We start from the raw sequence: 24,093 nt of genomic DNA, 5'->3' as shown, positions 1-24,093 counted from the left end.
CAAAAAGAACACACCTGGTATTTTTAGGTTCGTCAGAAAATTTGTTTCTAATGAGTATTTTTAAATTCCTATAACAGAAAGAAATTCCTCAAATTTTTTTTAATGACTTATTATTAGAATTGATTTAATCATTACAATGCTATTTTATTTTTGTAAATTTTAAGGTAAAAGTTAACACTCTTCAATAAAAGTTGCAATAAAGACAAAATTTTTTTAAAGTCAAATTTACAAGTTTATAATTAATTTTATATTAGAGTACACAATGTTAATCAGAAAAAAAGAGTAAAACTTATTTTTAAAAATTAAATTTTGTAACAGCAATTTTTTAATTTCTTTCAATTTCATCGGTTATTTAATCAATGTCTCTTCTCTCTTTATACATATAGGATTCGGTGAATACACCATCAAGAATACACAATACATGCACTAACGCCCTCGTGGTAAATATTTCCAATTTAATTTCGTCACGTGGCTGCGTAATGTGTATCGTGATGTATTGTTAAAATAAATATTAATATAAAATTAATATTTAATACGTAATAAAAATCACAATGGAGCGATCAGGTATGAGCAATAAAATCATTTGTCACTGTTTTTTTGACTGAAACGATCAATGTTTTTTTGTGAGATAATGTCCTCCGTTTGGAGGATTTAAAATATTTTCAATTTTACTGTTTGGTTATACGATACAGAGTCTCTTATTATTTTGTTCACTTTAATCTATAATATTTTTTTTAATCCACTTTTTAACTGAGGGGCACGTGATATTTCATATCACTTCCTCTTAAATTAGAGGATTCATAACCTCTTATTCAAATATATTGATTTTTTTTTTTTAATTTGTGTCTCACTTGGATCAAGCACATTGATCTCTCGAGAAGGTTAAAGACACTTTAATTTCTCTTCATTGAAAGAGATTTAAAAAACATATATTAATCTCTCAGTGTACGAAATAAAAAATATGTGGAATTGAGAGTTGGGCTTAAATTTGGGCTGTGGAATCGCAGTCCATCATGCAGCGTAATACATTAAAGCCTAATTTATGCAGATTATAATTGTTAACTTATACCAGAACTGATAAAGTTCAACAATAGAATTTCAATGCTTTTGTTTATAGAGAACTGCTGAACAAAAGCATTGAAATTCCAGTGTCGAATTTCATTGGTTTCAATATAAATTAACAGTTACTATCTTCATAAATCAAGCTTGTATAAGTTAGAGTAGCTTAAATAATGATTAAGTTAATTTAGACATTGAAAAGGTAATTATTTAGAATATGGATCTTACCGAAAATGTGAAAATTGGAATTGCTTTGTTGTTCATACATGTTACCTTTTGTTGATCTGACTGATTCTCTAGCTTAAAAAAACTTTAATGCTTAATAATTTGCTTCACCTGGCAAAGTATGCTCTTTTTTCTAGATTTTGTTGTTATATCAAAATGCATCAAATATATTTTCTTCAACATTTGGAATAAGATTTGTATTTTAAATAATTACTACTTAATTATATTATCTCATTTTTTAATTATTGTATATTTTATTTAAAATTATGTCTATATTATTTTTAGTGGATAAAAAATATCGTGGAAAGGCACCAATTAATAAGAGACAATCTAGAAAGATGCCAATTAAAAAAGAAGTATTGGCGAAACATTCTAGAGGTCCTGGACTTCAGTTAAGTCGAAAGAATGCTATAAGGAACAATATACTGAAAAAGAAATTGAAGCAGAAAGAGCATGCAATAGAGAAACAGATAGAAGCTTCTGCTCGAGCGGAATTATTATTAACTGAAGAGCATGGCTATATGGAATCAGAAATTGGAGAAGTCACTACTGAATATCGACAGAAGCAAATAGTAGAGAATGTGGACATAACGAGCGCAGCCAAACATTTCAAACTGGATTTGCAATTTGGTCCATACTGCTTTAGATATACTAGAAATGGCAGGCACTTACTCTTAGGTGGAAAACAAGGTCATGTAGCTGCTTTTGACTGGGTAACGAAAAAGTTAGCCTGTGAAATAAATGTGATGGAGTCTATACATGATGTAACATGGTTACATTTGGAGACTATGTTTGCGGTAGCACAGAAGGATTGGGTTTACATATATGACAATCAGGGAATAGAGTTACATTGTTTGAAAAGAATGAACGGCATAACAAGATTGGAATTTTTACCATATCATTTCTTGCTCGCCAGTGGATCGAAAGACGGTCATATGGCTTGGCTGGATATATCCATAGGCAAGATAATTGCTCGTTATAACTCGAATTTGGGCAGAATATCTGTGAGTTTTGTAAAAAATTATGTTTATTTTTGATTGTTTATACTATAACTCAGATGCTCAGACTAATAATTGTTAATTTATGGTAGGTGATGACGCAGAATCCAAGTAACGCAGTGTTGTGCGTAGGAAACTCGAAAGGAGTAGTATCTATGTGGTCTCCAAACTCTTATAAACCATTGGCAAAAATGCTGTGCCACGCTCAACCGATTATGACGTGCACTGTTCATCCATGTGGGACTTACATGGCAACCAGTTCTATAGATAAATCGGTAAAAATATGGGACATTAGGCAGTTAGCAGGACCAGTAAACAACTTGCATCTTCGTTCACCCGCTCATCGCATGTCTTACAGTCAGCGTGGTTTGCTTGCACTCGGAATGGGCAACGTAGTTGAAGTTTATAGGTAATGCAGAAGTTTATAGGTAATTCGCTGTGTGATAAGTATAATACAATTGAGTTTTTATCATTTATATTTATTTTTATACTAGAGAAACTTCTGGCGACTTCAAGCCATATTTACGACACAGAACTGCTCGCAATGTAAATTGCGTGAGATTTTGTCCGTTTGAAGATGCGTATTAGGGATTTCTACTGCGAATGAATTTTCGTCACTTTTGGTGCCAGGAAGTGCAGAAGCAAATTATGATGCGCACGAGATTAATCCATTCCAGACTAAGAGTCAAAGACGAGAGATGGAAGTGAAGGCACTTTTGGAAAAAATACAGCCAGAATTTATTACTCTTGACTCGTCCGAGATACTCGAAGTAGATGTACCTACGTATAAAGAGAAAGTGGAAGCAAAGAAAAAGCTTTTGGTAAGTAATAAACAAAAATATTTTAAACTCAGATTATTTTGTAATTGTATGATTATGATATATTTAACAATATTCTTTTCAGTATATTAAACCAAAATCGATAAACTTTGAACCTCGACGAACGAAAGCTAAAGGAAAAGGTGGCACTGCAAAAATAATAAAAACTAAAAAGATATTAAAAGATTTAAATCGCCGAGTAAGTATCTTGTATATTCGAAATTAATTTGTTTTTGATGTTTATAAATTGAACATCAAATGATATAAATTGTTACTTTTAGGAAATGATTGAAACTCTTCATAAAGAACAGAAGGAAACTGCACCAAAAAAGACTGAGAACCTGAATAAAGATTATGGCGTCTTAAATAGATTTGTTTCGAAAAAATAGAATAACATCGTACTAAATAAGATTTATAATTCTATGTATATGAAATGATTGTATATACATTTTAATATTTTAATAAAAGTTATAACAAATGATCTTAAATTTTCTTATTTATCCATCAAAGTCAAAGAATTATATTGTTAAAATAGAAATAGTTCAAGAATCTCATTGTTAAAAGAAGTTAGTAGTTAATAGGGAGAGTTTTGAAATATTTTTTTATATAAATGTATATAGAAATTCCATATTGGAAAACATGATAATTATAAATCAAAATTTTTTTTTGCTTTCATAAAAATGGCATTTAAAGGAATTGATAAGAATTGATTTCTTGAAATTAAATCTTTGAGATTACTTTGAAAATATTAAAATTTTTTTATTGCTTGTTTTTTAAAAAATTGTAAATGTTTCTAAAGATTTAATAAGTTAATTTATTTTCTAAGAAATAAGTCAGTTTAAGTAATTAACTTTATCCAATAATGAGTCACTCGGCTTTAAACTTGATAAATATTAAAGCTTTTATATCATCTGCCGGGAGTTTTAATCTTTAACTACATTGGTACTCTTTAAATTCTTATGATCATATATCTTGTTTTATTGTGTCTTATCGGCATTAATACAATTATCTTGATACATTTATATGAAATAGATATCTAATCTATTTTGTAAGTTGCAAAATAGATTGCATATTATCTATTCTATAATATTATCAAGATAAATCTGATATATGTATGTAGAGTGAAATATCATGATATTTTGTATTCGCGTTGAATTTTAAGAGCAATCGTTAAAAAATTGCTTTGTTACATTTTATGCCCTACAGACATTGTGGGATGGTTACTAGTATTCACTGTTTTTTTGTAAAATAATTTTACGAAAACAGTGAATTTCAATTTTACAGATAACAGTGATTTTTACAGGTATGTGCTGTTTTTTTCACATAATTTTGAAAAATATATTGGATATTAATTTTTTAACTTTAATCTATCTTGAAAATCTTGAATTTGGCTTTTAAATAATGTAATTAAATTTAATGTGTGCTGTAATATGTTTATGAATTCGACATATAAAGTTATATCATGAAAAAGGATCGTGAGCCATTTGCATTATGAGCGTAAGACTGCTCTTGTGACTTTATAATCTTGTAATGGATGTTGCATAATGCTTACTATTATAGCAACAAAGAAATTATTGTAAGTTATTTTTTAAGCCATAGAAATGATTTAAACAAATATTATTTTTTTCAAATAAAATATATGTTATAAATTGTTTATAAAATCTTGTTTAATAGTTTTAGTATTAGTGTGTAAGATCTATGAAGGATTAATAATTTATTTTTTTATAATTAAAAGTGCCTTTTATAAAATTAGTTGTTAATATTCTACAATTTTTTTTACTATTTTACAGACGCATCCTTTTTTTTTCTCTTCAGTAAAGTGTAAACTATGTTCCATACACCCAATGAACTTCTACCTACAAGATAATTGGTAGTGCTCTGTGACACACACACTAACAAACTGATATTGATAAGAATTGTGTTACGTTATTACTTACACATATACAATCGTTTAAATTAGTAAAAATTTAAATTATAGAATAATATAAATATAAATTTAAATTATTAGTTGTTAAAAAAAGAAACAGAACGATATTCTACCACTCCCTTCCTTCTTCTACATATAAGGATTTAAAACTTTCGGCAGATTCATACACACATTGTACATACATATTATATATATATATATATATATATATATATAATAAAAGATGAATTTTATAAATTATAATTTATTATTAGCAACAATACAATTGTTTCTTAAGTATTCTCCGTCATGCCATAATTGAAATTCATTAATAATTAAAATTGATTGATCACAGATGCGCGCAATAAATAATATGCGCATTTATAAAAATGAATGTATACTCAGATACGTCAGAAACAGTCCAAGAATGATGTTCAATTGTTGGTTACTGCCTGCATTAACATTTTTATTAATCCATGATGTGTAATGGTACACCCTGGTGTACACATCTGGAAAACCTTGAGCACATGGTACACCAAAGGATACGAGGCCAACTAGACGTTTTTCGTAGACGAGTGGACCACCGGAATCACCCTGCCGAGAAACAATGTATTTAACATAATGTCAGAATTTTTAATTGATATATTGATCATCTCTATATAAATGCGTGACATAATAATTGTCACATGATTCTGAAGTTGTTTTTGTAAAACGATTGCTAACTGCTCTTCTACTGGAAATGATTAGTTCTAAGAAATTTTTTGAATGATAAAACCTTATATATTTGTCACTCCCTGATAGCAACCTGATATCAATGTAGATAAAGCAACGGCAAGTATATTTTCTCTTTTTTACTAAACTTCTTTCTTATTAAACTTTTTTTTTATAATTTATAACAGAGTAAACATGTGCACGATTTATTTTACGCTTACATATATACTTACATGGCACATTCCTTTACCATATGCTTCTTGGGTGCATATGTGACCGTCAGTGATATTATTATAAAAAGTACCGCACTTTGTTTGATTCAATCCCGTCACATTAATATGTTGCAAGTACATTGGACTCCAGTTAGGCGCCTAAAAAGTATTTTTAGCTTAATATTCAATGTTCTGATCTTGAAATAGTAGACAAACAATCTATATCATCCTGTCGAGAGCTACAAAGTGATAATTATTAAAACTTGCTTTTGTATGATTTTAGATGAAATTTGAGATATATTTCTTATATCCAATCGACATAGATCAACGTTATATTATATCTATGTTATATCTATGTTAAAATTTTACAGTCGACAATATAAATGTAATATAACACATGTATTTACTGTTTTTTATACTTACTATCTCTCCCCAGCCAGTGACTGTAAACTTATAACCACTAAAATCTCGATTGTAAGTTATTAACTTTATCGCATTAGTATTTGAATTGAAAGCGATGTCTTTCTTTAGTTTAATTAAACCAATGTCATGTAAAGAGTGGTTGGGTTTTACTATGGGTACGTAATCAGGATATGTTATTAAGGCTTCCGCTTCATATATAGCATTATTCGCATAAAGATTAGTACTTCCAACAGCGACCAGAACATCCTTTGGACCGTCCAAACTATAACAATCAATAACAATCTATAATTATTTTGCGTGTATTAAAAACTACTCCAAATAATGTATGTCTTAATATTCAAGAGAAGAAATATATCTTAATTCATATATAAACGATAATATTTGTATATTATTAATTTTATATATATATATATATATATATATATATATATATATATATATATATATATATATATATATATATATAAATGACATAAATCACACATTTGTAGATATAAAAAATTATGCTTTTCCAATTTTCTTATTTTTTTCATAATTTTGTTTCATTAAATTTACATTTAAATGAAATATAATAATAATTTTTTTACGAAATTACAAATATACAAAATGTAATAATTATTTGAATAGAAGAAATTAGACAAATGTTTTAGATTAAAAGAGAACATACGTACTTTGTAAGGCAGTGCGCCGCGGTGATAACATATCTCTTACTAAGGATAGCTCCACCACAAAAATGGCTTTTAGTATTCGTACGTCTCAATGACGCTTGGTAAGTATATATGCCATCCGGAGCATTGCTGCCACCGATGATTTGCGTATCTGGCAAACCTATCGATTAAAAATATATTTTTATATTTTCTGTATACGTCGCTAAAAGTATCAATTCCAAATTAACTAATTATGTAATACACTTTTGCTCTTTATATATTAAGTTTCTTTATTCTATTATTTATTTTTCATATAATAATATGTAGATGCTATTTTAAAATACAAAAAGTTGTTAGCGAATATATTTTAATTTAATGCTCAATCCTTGATCTTGAAATAAAAATTTTTCAAAGTATAGATTACAAACGCCAAGTGTTTTTTTAAATATGTGATAAATGCTATACAGATTGCACCATTTTTAAGATATACGAGCTAAATAGAAAAATCTGTCAATTATAATGAATTATAATTTGAAATTGAAGTAAAATATAACTTAGATGATATAAATTTGCGATATAATGTTACGTAACATGCAATCGAACAATATAATACACATATTTGATGAAATTATTTGCGGTGCGTTAAAGTTTATATCTTATAATGCATTAAAATTTACATCTAATAATAAAATTTTTGTATTAAATATATATATAAATAATATAATTACCATAGGCGCTTTGATAGATCACACACGCAATTATAAGACCGGTAAAAGAAATCATAGTGACGGTTTGAGCATACTGAGACTCATATAACGTGTTATCTTCAATTTATATAACCATCGATTGAAGTTATCAATTTGCACATATCGACTCATCCGTTATCTTTGCGCAAAGGTAATAGAGAGGTACATGTACGTTCGTGGAATGTATCATCAAAGATAATAAATATTTTTTCGTATAACTACTTGAATCAGTGATATTTATTTTATGATTGTATAATTCCGAAATAGTGATGATTACTTTATTTCATAACTGTATAGAGGAAGACTGCCAAAATTGCACCACTGCAATGTTCACATAAAGGTTTATAACTCAGAAATTATGAATATTTTTAAATTTTTTACCTCATTTTTAATAAATTACAATATTTTTCTTTTCTTATATAATTTTTTACATTAAATATTATAATTTTTTTAACAGAATACTTTAAGCTTGCAAATGATGTGACTGAGGAAACGGATTTCCTAAATCGCACTACAGATTGCTAAAATCGTAATAATTTTCTATCGTTCGCAAAGCCTACATTAGTCATACGTTCCACGCTTCATTCAAGATAATGCCATAAAAATGTTTTTTTTACAGAAATTCCATATTTTCTTTCTACTTTATTGGCAGTATTTATTTTGTAATCTTTATACTTTTTGAGTACAATTCGTAAATTTTATTACGGATACATTTCGTATTTTTTTTTTTTTTTTAGCCATTTCTTGTCTATTGTAAAAAACCATTTATAATTGCAGTAATCAAAATGATCTAAGCAACGTAATACAATTTAGGATAGATTAGGGCATTTCGTAAACCGTTGTTTATCTAATTTACAAACAAGAGTAAAAAGAAAACTTTGACACTATTAATCTAATTCTATTAGATGTGCAAATAAACAATTCAAATTTGGTTAAATTCAAGGCTTGTTTAAAAAAAAGTAATATAAATTTTACAATTAAAGTATTTAGCATTGCTTTCTATGATTTTAAGCTTTTTGGGAAGCTTATGAATTCCATATTGCAAAAATGTTATGTTTTTGGAGATGATGAAATTATCAAATCATTTACGGAATCTTATTCGCTGTGAAGTGCATGTTGGTATAAGGTGTGTTGCATAGGTCAGAATAATCGATAATCCGAAAGAGTTATATCTGATGCATAGATACGCCGAGTGCTGCAAGAAATCTGACAATCAGCCAAGAATCGTTATGATATCTTTTGTTTTGAAAGCAACATTTGGCTTGCTATGCAGCAATTTTACAGAACATTCTTTTTTGCCAATATATAGGTATTTTTGACCCAATTCTTGACTTAAATGATTTGATGATGTTGGTACAAATCCACAGTAACTGTTTCATTTAATTCCAACAGCTTATAATAAGTCACGACCTTGACTAAGTCTACAGGGCGTTGATTGTTAGAAATTATTACTTTTAAAGTATTTAAATCAATATGCTCACACATTGTACGATACAATACTTTCATCGAAAAATGAGCAAACTAGTAAATTGTAGTAAATTGAATACTTTTTAAGATTATGTTGTTTTGTTTTTGCCATTTTTATTATCTGTATTATATGTCATAATTTCAAAAGAGCTAAAATATTAATTAATTTTAAATTAATTTTTTAACTGTTTAAACAATTTTGAAATATTATGCAATTAATACAATACATGAGTTTTATATGTATATTTTAGATCGCTGAAAACGAATCTGAAAATATAAAATTTTTCCACCACGTCACAATGTTTAAGTTGCGTCAGCTCAAAAGTATCAAAAAATGCCATTTAACTTAAAATCTAATTTTCTCAAATATATGACGCGATACAGCAATTTTGTTTGTAGATTTGTTTTAAGTGAAAAAAAGCTATAAAAATCATCTTGTCTAGTTTGTGGTTAACAAATAATACACAAGCCTTTATTCTTATTGTTATTATTAATAAAATATCAACCATCAACTGATATGTTTTTAATTTCTATTTACATGGTTCTGAAATTCAAGTACAAGTAGATTGTCATTTTTATTGTCAGTGAGTATGTTTTATGTTCTATTATTAATATAGTACGCAGGAAAAGACTAGATTATTCTTTATTAACAAAACATTTTTAAATTTTAATATATTATTAGGATGAGGGTATGTATTGTAAGAGTAATATGCATTACAAGAGTAACAAAATTTTTTGATAAGGATAAACAACTTAAATAGATGAAGATGTTATTTTACATTATGCGTTGCTGAGATATTTGTCTAAATGCACAATTATTAATTTATACATATTTTTACATTTGTAAAATCTGCTTATAAGTAAAATTCTTAAATAATTATTAATTATTGCTATCTTTCACAATTTTTGTCAAATAAAAATTGTTGGTTATTAATTTTTGTACATATATTGTAAAATATGTTGTCATAATTGTCAGAAGTTTTGGATGAATTTTTCTAACTTGATGTCATTGGTAAATTAAATTCCTGTATGGAAATTGATCCAATCTCTGTAGTAAAACACTCGAGTGTATACATCTGGAGAACCGCTGCCACATGGATGCTGTCCGAAGGATACGATACCAACCAGGACACCATCGGCAACAAGTGGACCACCGGAATCACCCTGTTGAAATAGTATGTACACTTAATTAACATTTGCGTCAAAATTTCTCATATATACTATTACGTTTCTCGAGAGTTTGTGTAATTAATTGAAAATTTTTATTGATGATATTAAAATTACTTTTGCAAAAGAAAAGTAACTGTATCACAATTTTATTTATACACGGTATATAACATATGTTATATACCTTTTTATTACATATAAGGTGTGCAAAATTTGCAAATAAAAACACGATAGTAAGAAAGTTCTTGAGAAATAAGATAATTACTTATATATTTTTATTTTAAGCATTAATTTTGAAATACAAGGTTTTAAAGCTGGTTAATCAGAGATTTAGATGGTTACTTGTTATGTGGTCATTAATTTGTTAATTGCTTGCTTGACTTACAAACATGCGACTATCTAAACATAGTTTGTTGACCAGCTTTAAATTAAAAAAAAAATAATATTATTAAAAATAAAAATACAAATAAATATTTTAATTAATTTTTTAAGGACTTCCTTGCTATAGTATTTTGATTTATGAATTTTGAAACACTTTGTATATTATATTATATGTTGTATATTTATATATAACATATTTTATTCTACTTACGTTGCACATTCCTTCACCTTGTACAGTAAGGGTACATATATGAGTTCTCATAATTATATTTTTGTAGTAATGGTTGCATTTTTCTTGGGAATATCCTTTTACCACAATTTCTTGCAAGTTATTAGGATCCGGACCTCCCGTCTAAAAATTAATTTTAGCTTAATTTATGTCTCTATTTTTAATATATTTTAAGAGATTATTATAATTATTATAGAATTTTTATAAAATGATTTCTAAAGATGTATTTCACAAATTCTATTTAAATTACAAAAATAATTTTAGATTTAAAATAATAAAAGAAAAGTTCTATGCTGTTTTTATAATTTTAAAAATCAAAATTATACTTGTTAAAATATATTGTTTAGATTTACCCAGAGTCTTCCCCAGCCAGTAACTAAAAGAGAATAACCGTCGTAATTTCGGTCGACAATTGGCAAAGCAATTGGCTGAATAAGTTCATTAAACTCAATATCTTGCAATACACGAATTAAACCGATATCATTTACACTTTTTTTGTAATTAGGATGTTGTATGAAAGCTGCTGCTGGATAAACAGCACGAGGCGTGTCAAGATAATTACTTCCCAAAGCCACAAGAACATTGGATGGAATACGTCTGTAATAATTAATTAGGGTTTGTATATATTTAATAGATACAAGATTTTCTAGATAAATGCAATAAAAATTACTGCTTGAATTTATAAAATAGTAAAACTAGTAATAATTTCTTTTTCAATTAAAAATATATAAAATATGATTACTCAAATATGGATTATTAGTTAAATATTAAAAGTAATTAGATATATTTTAAGTTTGAAATAGAAACATTTACACGCTTACTGTTTAATGCAATGTCCAGCTGTAATAATATAATTTTTGCTGATGATAGTACCACCGCAAAAATGTATATTAGTTTGTAAATTTCTTAATGATGCCTGGTAAGGATAGAAGCCGTTCAGAGCATTGTTACCGCCAATAATTTGCGAAGCTGGCAAACCTATCAATCGAAAGTATATTTATTTTATTTTTTTGTTACGTATATTGCTAAGCTTATAAATTGTAATTAATTCTTTAAAATAAATTATTTTTAGTAATGCATCTTGATGAAAATCTGAAGAAAAGCAAGAAAAGCTAAGAAATAAATTGCAAATAAATATATCTATTTTGACAAGATTTTAAAAAATTGAAAATTTACATTGTTTTTTTTTAAACCTACGACATTACGTAAAATAATTTACTAGTATAATAATTATTATTATTTGTCAAATAATCGTCAAATAATAATATTAAATAATTTTAAAGTAATCATTAAGATATTAACACTTCTATAGAAACTAGAAGAAAAAAAGAATAAATAAATTTGATATTTATATATATATAGTATAAAAATAGAAATAAATTTGTAATAAATTCAGAAAACATGTTATACTTGAGAGATTACAATACACAATCAAACTTACAATGAGTATTGTTATTGTTTTATCTTATGCAACGTTTTTGTTAATTTTTTTTATTGTACAATGAGATTTTTTTATGTGAATACACTTACCGTGAGCACTAAACGCCAAACACACTATTATAAGACTAACGACAGCGTTCATGGCGATACGTATTTTGTCACATGGAACGTTGTTATCTTCGATTTATATAGAATATTCTACGCCGTCAGAATTAACCTGTCTTGTATTTAAGTTCTGATTATCTTCGTTACATTCAGATGTAATGGAGAATAACTGTTAGACACTTACAATGCTGCTATCTATAAATGATTCACGACAAAAAATTATTTGGCAACTAAGTTACAATATTTGTTCATATTTTCGTTCAAATTTTAAAACACCACAGATGGTTACACTATATTGTAACTCTGATTCATTAAACATACATACTCTATGTATCTCTGTAAGAGATAAGTCTATCTGTAATTCTCTCATCAAGATTATATATAATCTATAAATATTATACATGGTTTATGAAATATGAATAATTGTGTTTAACAAAGTTCTATTTTATTAAAATAAACTTTATTCATTATTTATTGTTTTATGTATTGTTAATTGTTTTATTATTTTTGTGCGTATAAAAAATTTTGTTTCTGACTAAAGTAAAATAATGATATCGTTAAATTGTTCTTCTGTTACTAAGCAAAACTCTGTAGATTTACTGAGTTATTATTTTTTTTTTTTTTTCAAATTACATTAGCATGTTTTTGCATAAACATGTACAGTGCTCAAAAGAATTAAGTATTTAAGCCAAATAAATCCTATAAATAGAAATTTTTAAAAATTCTGCTTATGAGGATACATTGAAATAAACTAAGTGAAAATAAAATCTTTATTTTAATAGTTTACCAAAATAACAAATATTTTTTTTATAGAATAAACAAAAAATTTTTTTAACTTTGATATTGAGCCTTTTATTTTATTGGACTTAAGTACATAATAAGATTCAAAGCAAACAATAAGTAAATTGAATTTTAATGAAGAAAAGAATAAAGTTTAGAATATGTCTTATATACATAATATGTAGCTCAATTTTTGCAATATATTATTATGCATTTTTGACATTTGGTAGCAGAAATATTATGTTGAGTGACTTAAACATCGGTGAAAACATTACGAGACAGAGAGACGGATTATTAATTTATTTATGTAATTAAAGACTGATGTCCATTGCATCACTGGTTCTCGTCGACTATTTGGGGGAGATCAAACCATCTCCTTCGACAATACACGTAATGGAGATAGTTTCATTTCGGGAGTAGGAACCATTAGTGATTTACCTGCACGTTTGAACGACGATGACCAAGCAATCTGAATGTAGAAGACGTTAATATTGTTGTTTTTGTCACGTTAAAAATAACTTCAAAGCAGAAACGTACAAATGTAGAAAACGTTGATTTGATTAATAAACTTATTTGTTTTTTTTACGCAGCACTAACCGCGCTGGACTCTTACTTGCTTTTATCTATTGTTTAGAAAGATGTTATGGTTAAAATCAAAATTGTAGTAAAATAGACAAAAATAATTTTAGATCCGTTTTCTTATTTATAAAATAAATCCAAATTATATACGTAATCTAATTTTCAATATTATAATAAAATATTTTCTCTAATTTATATAAAACTGGATTATCTCTAACAAGAATCAAATTGACAAAAATATTTTATTAAAAAAAAGCTTCTGGAATACTTCATTTAAATTTATGATTATAAATTTACCCGTGTAAAATTTGTTCATAAATAAAATTTTCAAGTAATTTATAATAACATAAACAGAAGTTGCTAGTTGTTGTCTCTACTGTTACATTTTGAAACAATAAATGCTATAATAGTCAACAATTTCGGAGTGACATCGATGGATGAATGCTTTTATAGTGACAGATCTTTAGTGTAGAGTTTAATCCACGATAGATAGGAATAGACTCTGGTAGATACGTCGGGAGCACCTGTACCGCACACGCCATAACTGAATGACATGAGACCAACCAAAATGCCGTCAGCAACGAGTGGACCACCGCCGTCACCCTATCGAAACGATCTATTTAATATTTCATGATATTTGCCAAGTCTTTTTATGCGTGCACAATTTGTCTGAATTCAATAATTTTACGGATTATATTAAAATCTGTTGACAAAAACAGATGACATTAAAATTATTATTGTATTTGAAAGAAAACTTTACTGTTTAGTATAAATTCATCAAAAATGAGAGTTCTGGGAAAAAATATCCAAATGAGAAAAATTTCTATTTTTGTACTTCGATATAAATTTATAGATAAAGCGGTAGTGATTGTGTACTATCCTTTTGATGTTGACTCAGTTTTTTGTCATATTATTCATGTAACAAGCTAGACATTACTGTAGACAGTGCTGTTCACTTACATAGCACGTTCCTTTGCCTTTTTTTGTAAAGGTACATATGTGGGTTTTCCTGACGTGTGGGTATTGGCTGCAAAGCTCGTGGGAATACCCTTTCAGTATAATCTCTTGTAAATCATTAGGAACTGGTCTGGTCAACTAAAAAAATCGTCAATCTATTTAATGTCTTATTTTAATTTAAATATTATATATTTTATACAGCTCTATTTTTGTATTTTATGTAAACTTTTTAAATTGTATTTTGTACGTAAATATGGATATATTTTTCATAAAACGGTGAAAAAAATATATGTACAAGGTATCTTACTACTATCTCATTTTCTTTCAAAGACGTATTTTTTGAGATAATTCAAAGACAAAAATTTAAATATACAAGAATGTCAAGGCTATAATATTTTTAAAATTATAAACAATTAAAATATAAATTATATTTATATGTAGTATTTTAAATAACTTTGTATATATGTATATAATATTTATACTTTTTTTCTATTAGATTCATCATATAATTACCTGTCTGTGTAATTTTTCTTTTATATATTTAAAAAACAAGTTGTAAACTTTTAATGCCTATTTCAAATAAAAATTCTTACAAATAGTATAACATATGCTTTTTTTTATTTTTTAGTTAACTGTGAATTAAAAATCGTATTGCTGCATAAATGCTTATTGTACATTTTACAAAAAAAAAAAAAAATTACAAATTTTTAGTTTAAATAAAAAAGCAAATTGAAAAATTAAATGTCGTAAAGGGGCAATCTATAGAGCAATCTATATTTTTCAAAAAAAGTCTGATTTGATATTTACCCCTAGACGTCCCCAGCCAGTAGCTACGAGAGGATAATCATCAAAATTGCGATCGGCAGTTGGTAAGGAAATTGATTGAACGTTATCGTTAAATTCGATGTCTTTCTGTACTTTGATTAAAGCGATGTCATGAATACGCAGCAACTTGTTAAAACCAGCGTGTGTTATTAAGTTCATCGCTTGATATATCGACGAATCAGTTGCGTTAAGTTCATTGCTTCCAACGACGACGAAAACTCTGTATGGATTCCTGTTGTATCTATTCATACAAATAATAATTATTTAATATATGTATTCGATATAAAATTCAGTCTATATGATATAAGTAAAATAAAACAATTTAAATTAATATAAATTAAATAAACTATATCTATATCCTAAAATATCGAAAATTACGCAAATGTGATATTTGTTAGAGTGTCTTGTGTGTTATCTTTTATAATTTATATGCAAGAGCTTTAAATATGCAAAAGTCTATTGCATTAATTTACACGGAAAATAGCGTAATTAATAATATTTTTTTTGTTAATTTTTTTCACAAAATCGTGTGAAATTACATGGCACATTGACAATATGCTGTCAGATAATTCCAACACTTAGAAACAATTAATTGAACAATAAAAGCTTGTTATGCATACATAAATTTCTTGAATTAAAGTAAATTCTTCTTTTCTGTTTATCTCTAATTTTACGCAAAATTTTCTCAAAATTTTTCTTCTTCTTGTATCTTATCTTTGACTGTCGTTGCTTGTATTTCAGATAACTGTCATAGTGATAACACTGAAATGCGAACAGAGCATTTATTTTGTCATAAATGTAAGTTAAAAAATTACAGTATTGGAGCTTACTTGTTCAATCTTTATTGAGCCATATTTATTGAGCAGTATTATTAATCTATGTAATTCCATAAAATGTTTTATTTCTACAATACGATTATTTAAATAAAATATTTGAATACATAAGAATTAAAAACACTTGGGTAAAATAAGGATATACATACGTAATAACACACTTGGCAGTAGTAATAACGTAACGTTTATTGATGATGGCCCCGCCACAAAAATGGGAGTTAGGATTTAATACGGAAGTTCTCAATGACACCTGGTAAGGGTATTGGCCTTTTGGAGCAGGATATCCGCCAACGATTTGCGGATCTGGCAAACCTATTGATCAAAAGAATTTTTATTTGATTCTCGTTAAAGGTATTAGTCCGAAATTAACTATGACGTAAATCGTTTATCTTCGTCTTATTAAAAAAAATGATAAACGTTAAATGCGATAACATTAGCAAATTTTTCTAGTAAAATTTTCAACATTGCGGGCTTCCATTGTTGGGAGATAAGTACTATTTTTATCATTACAACTAATCATTATTATATCGACGTTTGCGTAGAGTGGTACATTACAAGATTATAAAAAGTAAATCTGTTTTCGATATTTTTTGAGATTTATTCGGAATGCGAGTCACTGTCACACGCGCGATAAAAATATTATATAATGGACATAATATTATTGTGGTAAATACTACTTACCATGAATGGCAAGCGCCAGACACGCAATTATGAGACCAGCGATGGTATTCATAGCGATAATCACTGTGGTAGGTTGGACATATTATCTTCAATTTATATTTGTTATCTCAGATTAAAATCGTTACTTGGTATTCAAGTTTATCTGAACGTACCGATAGGAAATACACAAAAACCAAGATACGCCAACATCGCAATTTACAACATTAATAGTTAAATAGTCGATATTCCTAGTAAATACATCGTAGATTAGGGACATTTAAGCGTTTATATAATTTGTATTAAATTTTGTAATAATGTATAGTAATAGTTGGAGCGTAACTGTTCATAAAAGCACTTATAAATTTCTTCACATATTTTCTATATATTTTTATGTAACAAAAAAAAACGTTTTTATACTATTATTTTATATTATTCATTTGTGCTATCATACTTGAAATTTATTGAATTATGTACCTTTAAAAATAAGTTATTGTAACTTTTTTTAAATATTTCTTATAAATGAATTTGAATATAATAATAATTTTATATGATATATGATAGCAAAGACGTTGCACCCCAAGCAGAACAAAGAGTCACAATAATATCAAAATATCATCAAAGTAAATTGTGATTGATTAAAAAGTGACTTTTAATGATTATTTTGCAGCCACTTTGACGTCGTGATGACTCCCTATTCGACTTGGGACTTATCAAAATTAAAATATTGTGAATTAAAATATAGTAAATTATAAGATAAAGTAATCTCTTGATTTTTCAAATTACACGATAATTGAAATGATTGTTTTCATTTTTAATTTCAAAGAAACCTTGTAGTTTATTGTCGTTTTGATGCAACTTATTACTAGAAACAATTCATTTCAAAATTAATAAAGACATTATCTTATTTTTTAATAGCCTTTAAACTATTTTATATGCATTTCTAGCTCATACGTATAAATTTGCAATTATTAATTTATATACGTATATATAAATCTTTTTCTGTACTTAAAATAAAATTATTTAATAAACTGTTGCTGATAAAATTATACTTCACCTGATAATAATAATGAATTTCTTGAACGTAATTGAAATGATTGTCTTATCAATTTTATTTGAAACGACATATAATTCATGATTATATCTCTTCTTCGTAAAACAACATCACTTTATCTATCGGCATGAAAAAATTAGATTATCTTCGCCTGCAGTTTATGATGATGATAATAAGAATATTTTCTAATTTTTTGACAAACAGTTGCAGTATGTTTTGCGGAATTCTTATATTTATAAAAATATCCGATTTTGCTTTATACGTAATGTATTATTTAATAAATTATTTTATATTAAATTAAATAATATACAAAATAAATGAAATATTTTGTATTAAGTATTCTCTCCCAAATAATATAGGAAATATTAAGCTTTGTCTCTGTTAAAAACTATATTATTAAATTTAAAATTTTAAAGCTACGAGTTAAGCAAATTTTATATTTTAATATTATATTGTATAATAATAATTTTGTTATTAATGTGTAATAATAAGATAATAGTTTATAATAATTGTAATATTATGATTATTAAAATAATTATAACAATATTATAATCTATCCTTTTTACAATATTAATTAATGAGTTGTATAATTTTAGTGATCAAATCTACAGTACATTTTGTTTTATGTTTAATTAAAAAATTGAACAAATACAATTACGAGATTAAAAGATATTTGTGTGACATTATATCTGATCGAAATATGTTTGCCGTATATAACGTAACATTTTATAACGTGTATTATAAAAATAGATTTGTACAAGAAACTCGCCTTTTTAAGATGTCAAGATGATTATTAATATAATTTAATTTTACAAACAATAAAAAAACATAATTATTTTATTTTATTATATAGTACCGGTGTATTGATTGATCCAACTTATAAAAGAGGACACCCTTGTATATACATCTGGATGTCCAACAGCGCATGGTCGAACAAACGAAGCAAGGCCAATTTGAATGCCATTAGCAACAAGAGGACTACCGGAATCACCCTAAAAATGACATTTGTTATACTAAAGCCATTTATAAAACCATTTTTGATATTTGTGCATATTTATCAAATTAAGATTAATCAGTTTATTAATTATATTTTAAATTAAGATCGTTATTCATACTCACATGACATGCTCCTTGACCATTTTTTGAAAATGCACAAATGTGACTCCTCCTCACATTCCAGAAAGAAGCTTTACATTTAATTTGCGAGTAAACTTTCAGATCGAGTTTTTGTAGCCGATCAGGTACTTTTCCTAAGAACTGTAAAAATAATCAAAGAAGTGTAAGTTGCATGTAAAGAAAAATGGAGAGACATCTCGATACAAAATTCAGAAAAATATTAGTATCAATATTTTTTTTTAAAGCAAAGTAAATCCTAGTTTATATTTATAGTTCACATTTAGTCATATGATGATTTGACTAAAAGCAGCTTACGTAATAGCCACATAATTCCACAAATACAAAAGAAAAATCTATATAGATTGTTTATTAAGATAGTACTTGCTTAATATTTATTCCTTTTACCTCAAGTGTTCCCCACCCTGTCAAGAAACAAGGATCGCCCTCCAGAACGGAATTCGTCTTTGCAACAGAAATTGGTTGCACTAATTTATTGTATTCTATGTTTGTGTTTAAACGAAGTAAACCAACATCGTTGCGGATTAAAAGCAAATTAAAATTTGGATGTATTATGGACTCTTCAGGTTTGTAAACAGTACCGGATTTACTCAAAAGGTTCGTGCCAGCGTGAACTGTTACGTCATCCAGATCACTGGGTTTCTTAAACCTATGTTACACAAAAATTGTAAGTCACAAGAATTATACATATATTATACAAATTATAATATTGGATTGCAATTGCTTGAATTAAATTTAATAAATTAATAATTATTAGAAAGTAAAAAAAGTAAATGCAGTCGGGAAATGACAAATTTTTATATTTATGTTTTCTAAGAAACATTGGAAAATTGAAATATCTAAAAACCCAACTGATCAAACTGATTGGCGGTGCCAGATATTAAAGAAAAAATAATAAAGAATTTTTAAATTTTATCTTGTATTATGTACAACAATACGTACTGCATAAGACAGTGAGCAGCAGTGAGAATGTAATTCTCACTGATAATAGATCCGCCACAGAAATGCTTGTTTTGTTTTCTTAGAGACACCATGTAAGGATGTGCTCCGACCTCAGCGTCAGTCCCATTGACAATTTGAAGATCGACAGCTGAAAAAATTTTTAACGAATTTTAATGATGAGATACGTTATGTCTTTGAAAATTATACATTCTAAAAAAATTCAATTAGTTTTCATCTCAATCTTTTGAGATAAGTAATAGAAAAAAATAGAAATTATTGTCACTGATTATTTATATGTGTAACTAACTTTTATATTTCTGTGAAAAAATTAAAGAAGTTATATATAAGCATTGTAATAAAGAGACAATACATTCAAAGACGTATCAAATTATAAATTCAGAAAAAGAATATATAAAACAATTGGATTAATTTAAAGAAAAAAATGTTATAATATTTCATAGATGTATCGTAGTACTTACGAAAAAGTAATGTAAAAGAAAATAAGATTTTATTTGCTATATTTGATCTTTCATACTTGATTGCACAAATCTTTACAATTTTATAAAACACAAATCAAAGAGTAATTATAATTCAATATTTTCAATTACAATTTATTATTGGAAGATTAGTAATGAACAATTAGATTAGGTGTGCAATTAATATTTTAGGTATATAATTAGATCTCAATTAATACAACTAATAATATGTGAGTAACATTAATTAAGAATGGACGCTTCGGACTTATTTGTCCTTTTTCAGTGTCATATGCTACTTGTGTTTTATAATTATGAGTTACCTCTATTAATTTAAATAAAACAGTTATATCTGACCACTGACAATCGTCCATAATCAAGATGCTTACATGATTACTGTTTTGGTGTTATAATTGATCTTTTTATAACTTATTGCAGTCAATTACAAAATACATTCTTTTCAATAGGTTTAAAAAGGTGTCTTTATACATAGAAATTGTATTTTTTCTGTATCTTACTTAATCTGTGTTCATTATTCATGAATTGTCACAATATCTTTATTATTATAGAAGAGTTACTTACATAGATATGATAGACATTGAACTTTAATTTCTATTAAAACTTATTATCTCAACAACATAAAAATAGGCGATTTCTTATTGATTCTCCAAAAAATTGACTATGGGCACAAAGCTCTTGTTAGTATATTTGGATATCCTTTTGTTAGTCGAACAGATGATTGACTGTGATTATTACTGCATAATTAATAGTAGACGATTTAAATATAAAAGATTGAAAACTGATTAAAATGTAAATAAATAAAGTTTTTATTTTTAAAGTTACAGAAATTTTTATATCAATTACGCCATGGCTTATAATATCGTGAATAAAACCAAGAATTATGTTTATCTAAATTCACCGAAAATAAATCATTTTTATCGCCGATTAATATTTTTAAGAGTAAAAATGTTTGATTTTATATTATTTACTTACCATGACTAACCACAGCCAAGCAAGCGATTAGAAGACCAAAGAATGCGTTCATTATGAGAGATTAACTACTATTGAAGAAAAAAAGTCATTTCATAAGTATATATGGTATATATATATATATATATACGTACTTAATATACATATATATACGATACTACATATACAAAAAGAATTTCAACATCAAATAATTTTGATTAGATAACAATTTTAAGAGTGGGCAGTATCAATTTAATTATAGATATTGTAATCAGAGAGAATTCGAAGTACAAGACAACTGATTGTAAAATTAATCTTAAAATATTTAACGCTATGCATTATACTCATTTCAAAGTTTAATTAAAATTGATAATATAATTATTTATTTTTGTTTTGTTTTTACTAAACTTTTTTATATTTCAAAGCATTTTCTTTTGCTAAATTTATCAAATACATACTTATATAACAATTACGTAGATTTATAAATTTTGTAAAAAGATAAATTATATGATATTGTTTATAGTTTGAAAATAGAGATTACTGCAAAAATAATAGTTTCTATATTAAAAAAAAGAAAAAAAACAATTCATTTTTATTGACAATTTATTTCATTGATGGAGAAAATGTATATTTCATAAATATAATTTGCTCAAACTATATTATTAATTATAAATCATGCGCAACAAAATGATTTTAATAAGTAAATTAAATAATATTGCTTACTTCTTTAAATTCGTCATAAAATTCAAAGAAAAAAATTGATTACTCTTGTGTAAACGTCCAAATATCCAAGCGTTCAGAGATTACTAAAGAAAAAAATTTTAATTTGTATTTAATATTAGGTTCATTGTTTTATCAAAAAAATGTCTAAAGTTTATAATTTTTAAGTTCTCTATGTAGCCTAATCCTTTAAATATGCTAATTTAGTGAATTTCTTATTATCGTACATGTTCAATTAGTTTTGATTTTATGCTGATATCTGGTATTAATTTTATATAATTTTTATTTTGTAATGCATTTTTATTACAATAAAATAATAATACAATTTTAAATATTTTAATGTAGTTTACAATTTTAATAGTAGTCTATAATCTACAAATAATTTCAATAATGTTACATTTTTTATTTATTATAGTATACAAACAAACATACAATGTGAATAATATGTATATGTGCATATAATATGTGATGCAAATTGTATACATATAGTTACTATTATATTTTTAAATTATATCTAATAATCCTACCCATAATTCTAAATATGCATATTTTGATCTATATTTGTTCTTAATATTTTTACTTATTCCTACGTATTATATTCTTATCTATACATATACAAATCATGTCTTGTTTACCTATCCGTATGATGTACAACTACTCGTGATCTTGATTACCCGATATCAAGGTAATGTATCGAATTTTATTTATTAAGAAAGAAATTAAGTTTGCAATTATTAGGGATTTAATTAGAAGCAACGTTCTTGTCTGTCTTCGATTAAGTGTAATTGCATAAAATATTATATAATATTATACCTATCGTGTACCTTTATATTACTATAGCATTAGATACTACCCTACCTTGTATATATCCTCTCCTTTCTTCTGATTAAATTAAACTCACCTTGATCTGGTTAAATTCTCTTTGACAGCATACAACCAGAAACAGAAGAAACTCCTTTTGCCAACTGATAATAGCCGTAAAATAAGCGTAATAATTTTAAATTTTACTTAGCAATTCGTGTGTCATTTCAAACTCTTGATCACATCAAAGCACATTGAAAAGCAGATTTTACGAATAATGGTCGCAAGTTTTACGAAATGGATACCATTTCGTGTAATAAACTTTGATTTCAAAAGATATTTTTAATAAAAATTATTTACCTTGAAAGATCTTTTAAATAAAACTTTATTTTAAATCACTGACACTCACTCGATACACGCGTACACAGATATAGTTCGGAATGAGATACGATGCAGACGAGACAATCAATAGGTAGGTCATTGACTGCTGCTAGTCAGCTGAGATACACTTGTTATTGATGCACGTGTAACAGTTGCAACGTTAAAACCAGCCTACTTACGATCACCTTAAAATATTTTTCTAAAATAAGAGAGTTTATTGCCAAAAATAATAAAATATTGCTCGTCAAAATAAAATATTGCACGTCTCATATGAATAATCGCGCGATTATTCATATGAGACGTGCAATACATATTTTATTTCGAATCTCTTGATTGCATGTTTCACAAAGATACGAACAAGTTCAATTTAATATAACGTTTTAATGTTTTACACGCATTTTCATATTTCATTCAGCGATTCATGTGTCTCTTTAAACTCTTGATCACATCGAAG

The 24,093-nt window shown here is 26.5% G+C and overlaps 3 protein-coding genes across 3 annotated transcripts; 1 reads left to right on the top strand and 2 right to left on the bottom strand.

Annotated features, from left to right (window-relative positions):
• The first annotated feature begins 406 nt into the window (after positions 1-406).
• On the top strand, positions 407-3,581 carry LOC105193274 (WD repeat-containing protein 46). The gene is given in 7 exon segments (XM_011157657.3): positions 407-564; positions 1,570-2,288; positions 2,375-2,691; positions 2,777-2,861; positions 2,864-3,103; positions 3,186-3,299; positions 3,382-3,581. Coding segments are annotated over 7 exon segments (1,596 nt in total). The 5' UTR covers positions 407-551; the 3' UTR covers positions 3,490-3,581.
• Positions 3,582-5,384: 1,803 nt separating this feature from the next.
• Positions 5,385-12,672, bottom strand: LOC105205908 (serine protease 53). Its single transcript, XM_026131418.2, has 10 exons — positions 12,520-12,672; positions 11,811-11,967; positions 11,343-11,586; positions 10,972-11,112; positions 10,232-10,376; positions 7,728-7,823; positions 7,024-7,180; positions 6,353-6,614; positions 5,951-6,088; positions 5,385-5,600 (listed from the first exon to the last, which is right to left on the bottom strand). Exons 1-10 carry the CDS (start codon positions 12,569-12,571, stop codon positions 5,388-5,390), a joined length of 1,605 nt encoding a protein of 534 aa, XP_025987203.2. The 5' UTR covers positions 12,572-12,672; the 3' UTR covers positions 5,385-5,387.
• A 764-nt stretch (positions 12,673-13,436) lies between these two features.
• Positions 13,437-21,839, bottom strand: LOC105193273 (transmembrane protease serine 9). The gene is made up of 10 exons (XM_011157656.3): positions 21,762-21,839; positions 20,296-20,443; positions 19,741-20,002; positions 19,339-19,476; positions 19,076-19,211; positions 17,190-17,267; positions 16,658-16,820; positions 15,658-15,916; positions 14,854-14,988; positions 13,437-14,496 (listed from the first exon to the last, which is right to left on the bottom strand). Exons 1-10 carry the CDS (start codon positions 21,811-21,813, stop codon positions 14,341-14,343), a joined length of 1,527 nt encoding a protein of 508 aa, XP_011155958.2. The 5' UTR covers positions 21,814-21,839; the 3' UTR covers positions 13,437-14,340.
• Positions 21,840-24,093: the final 2,254 nt, after the last annotated feature.

Source organism: Solenopsis invicta, chromosome 1 (assembly GCF_016802725.1).
Source record: "Solenopsis invicta isolate M01_SB chromosome 1, UNIL_Sinv_3.0, whole genome shotgun sequence".
Classification (NCBI taxonomy): Eukaryota; Metazoa; Arthropoda; class Insecta; order Hymenoptera; family Formicidae; genus Solenopsis; species Solenopsis invicta.
This window is presented reverse-complemented; position numbering and strand designations above follow the sequence as displayed.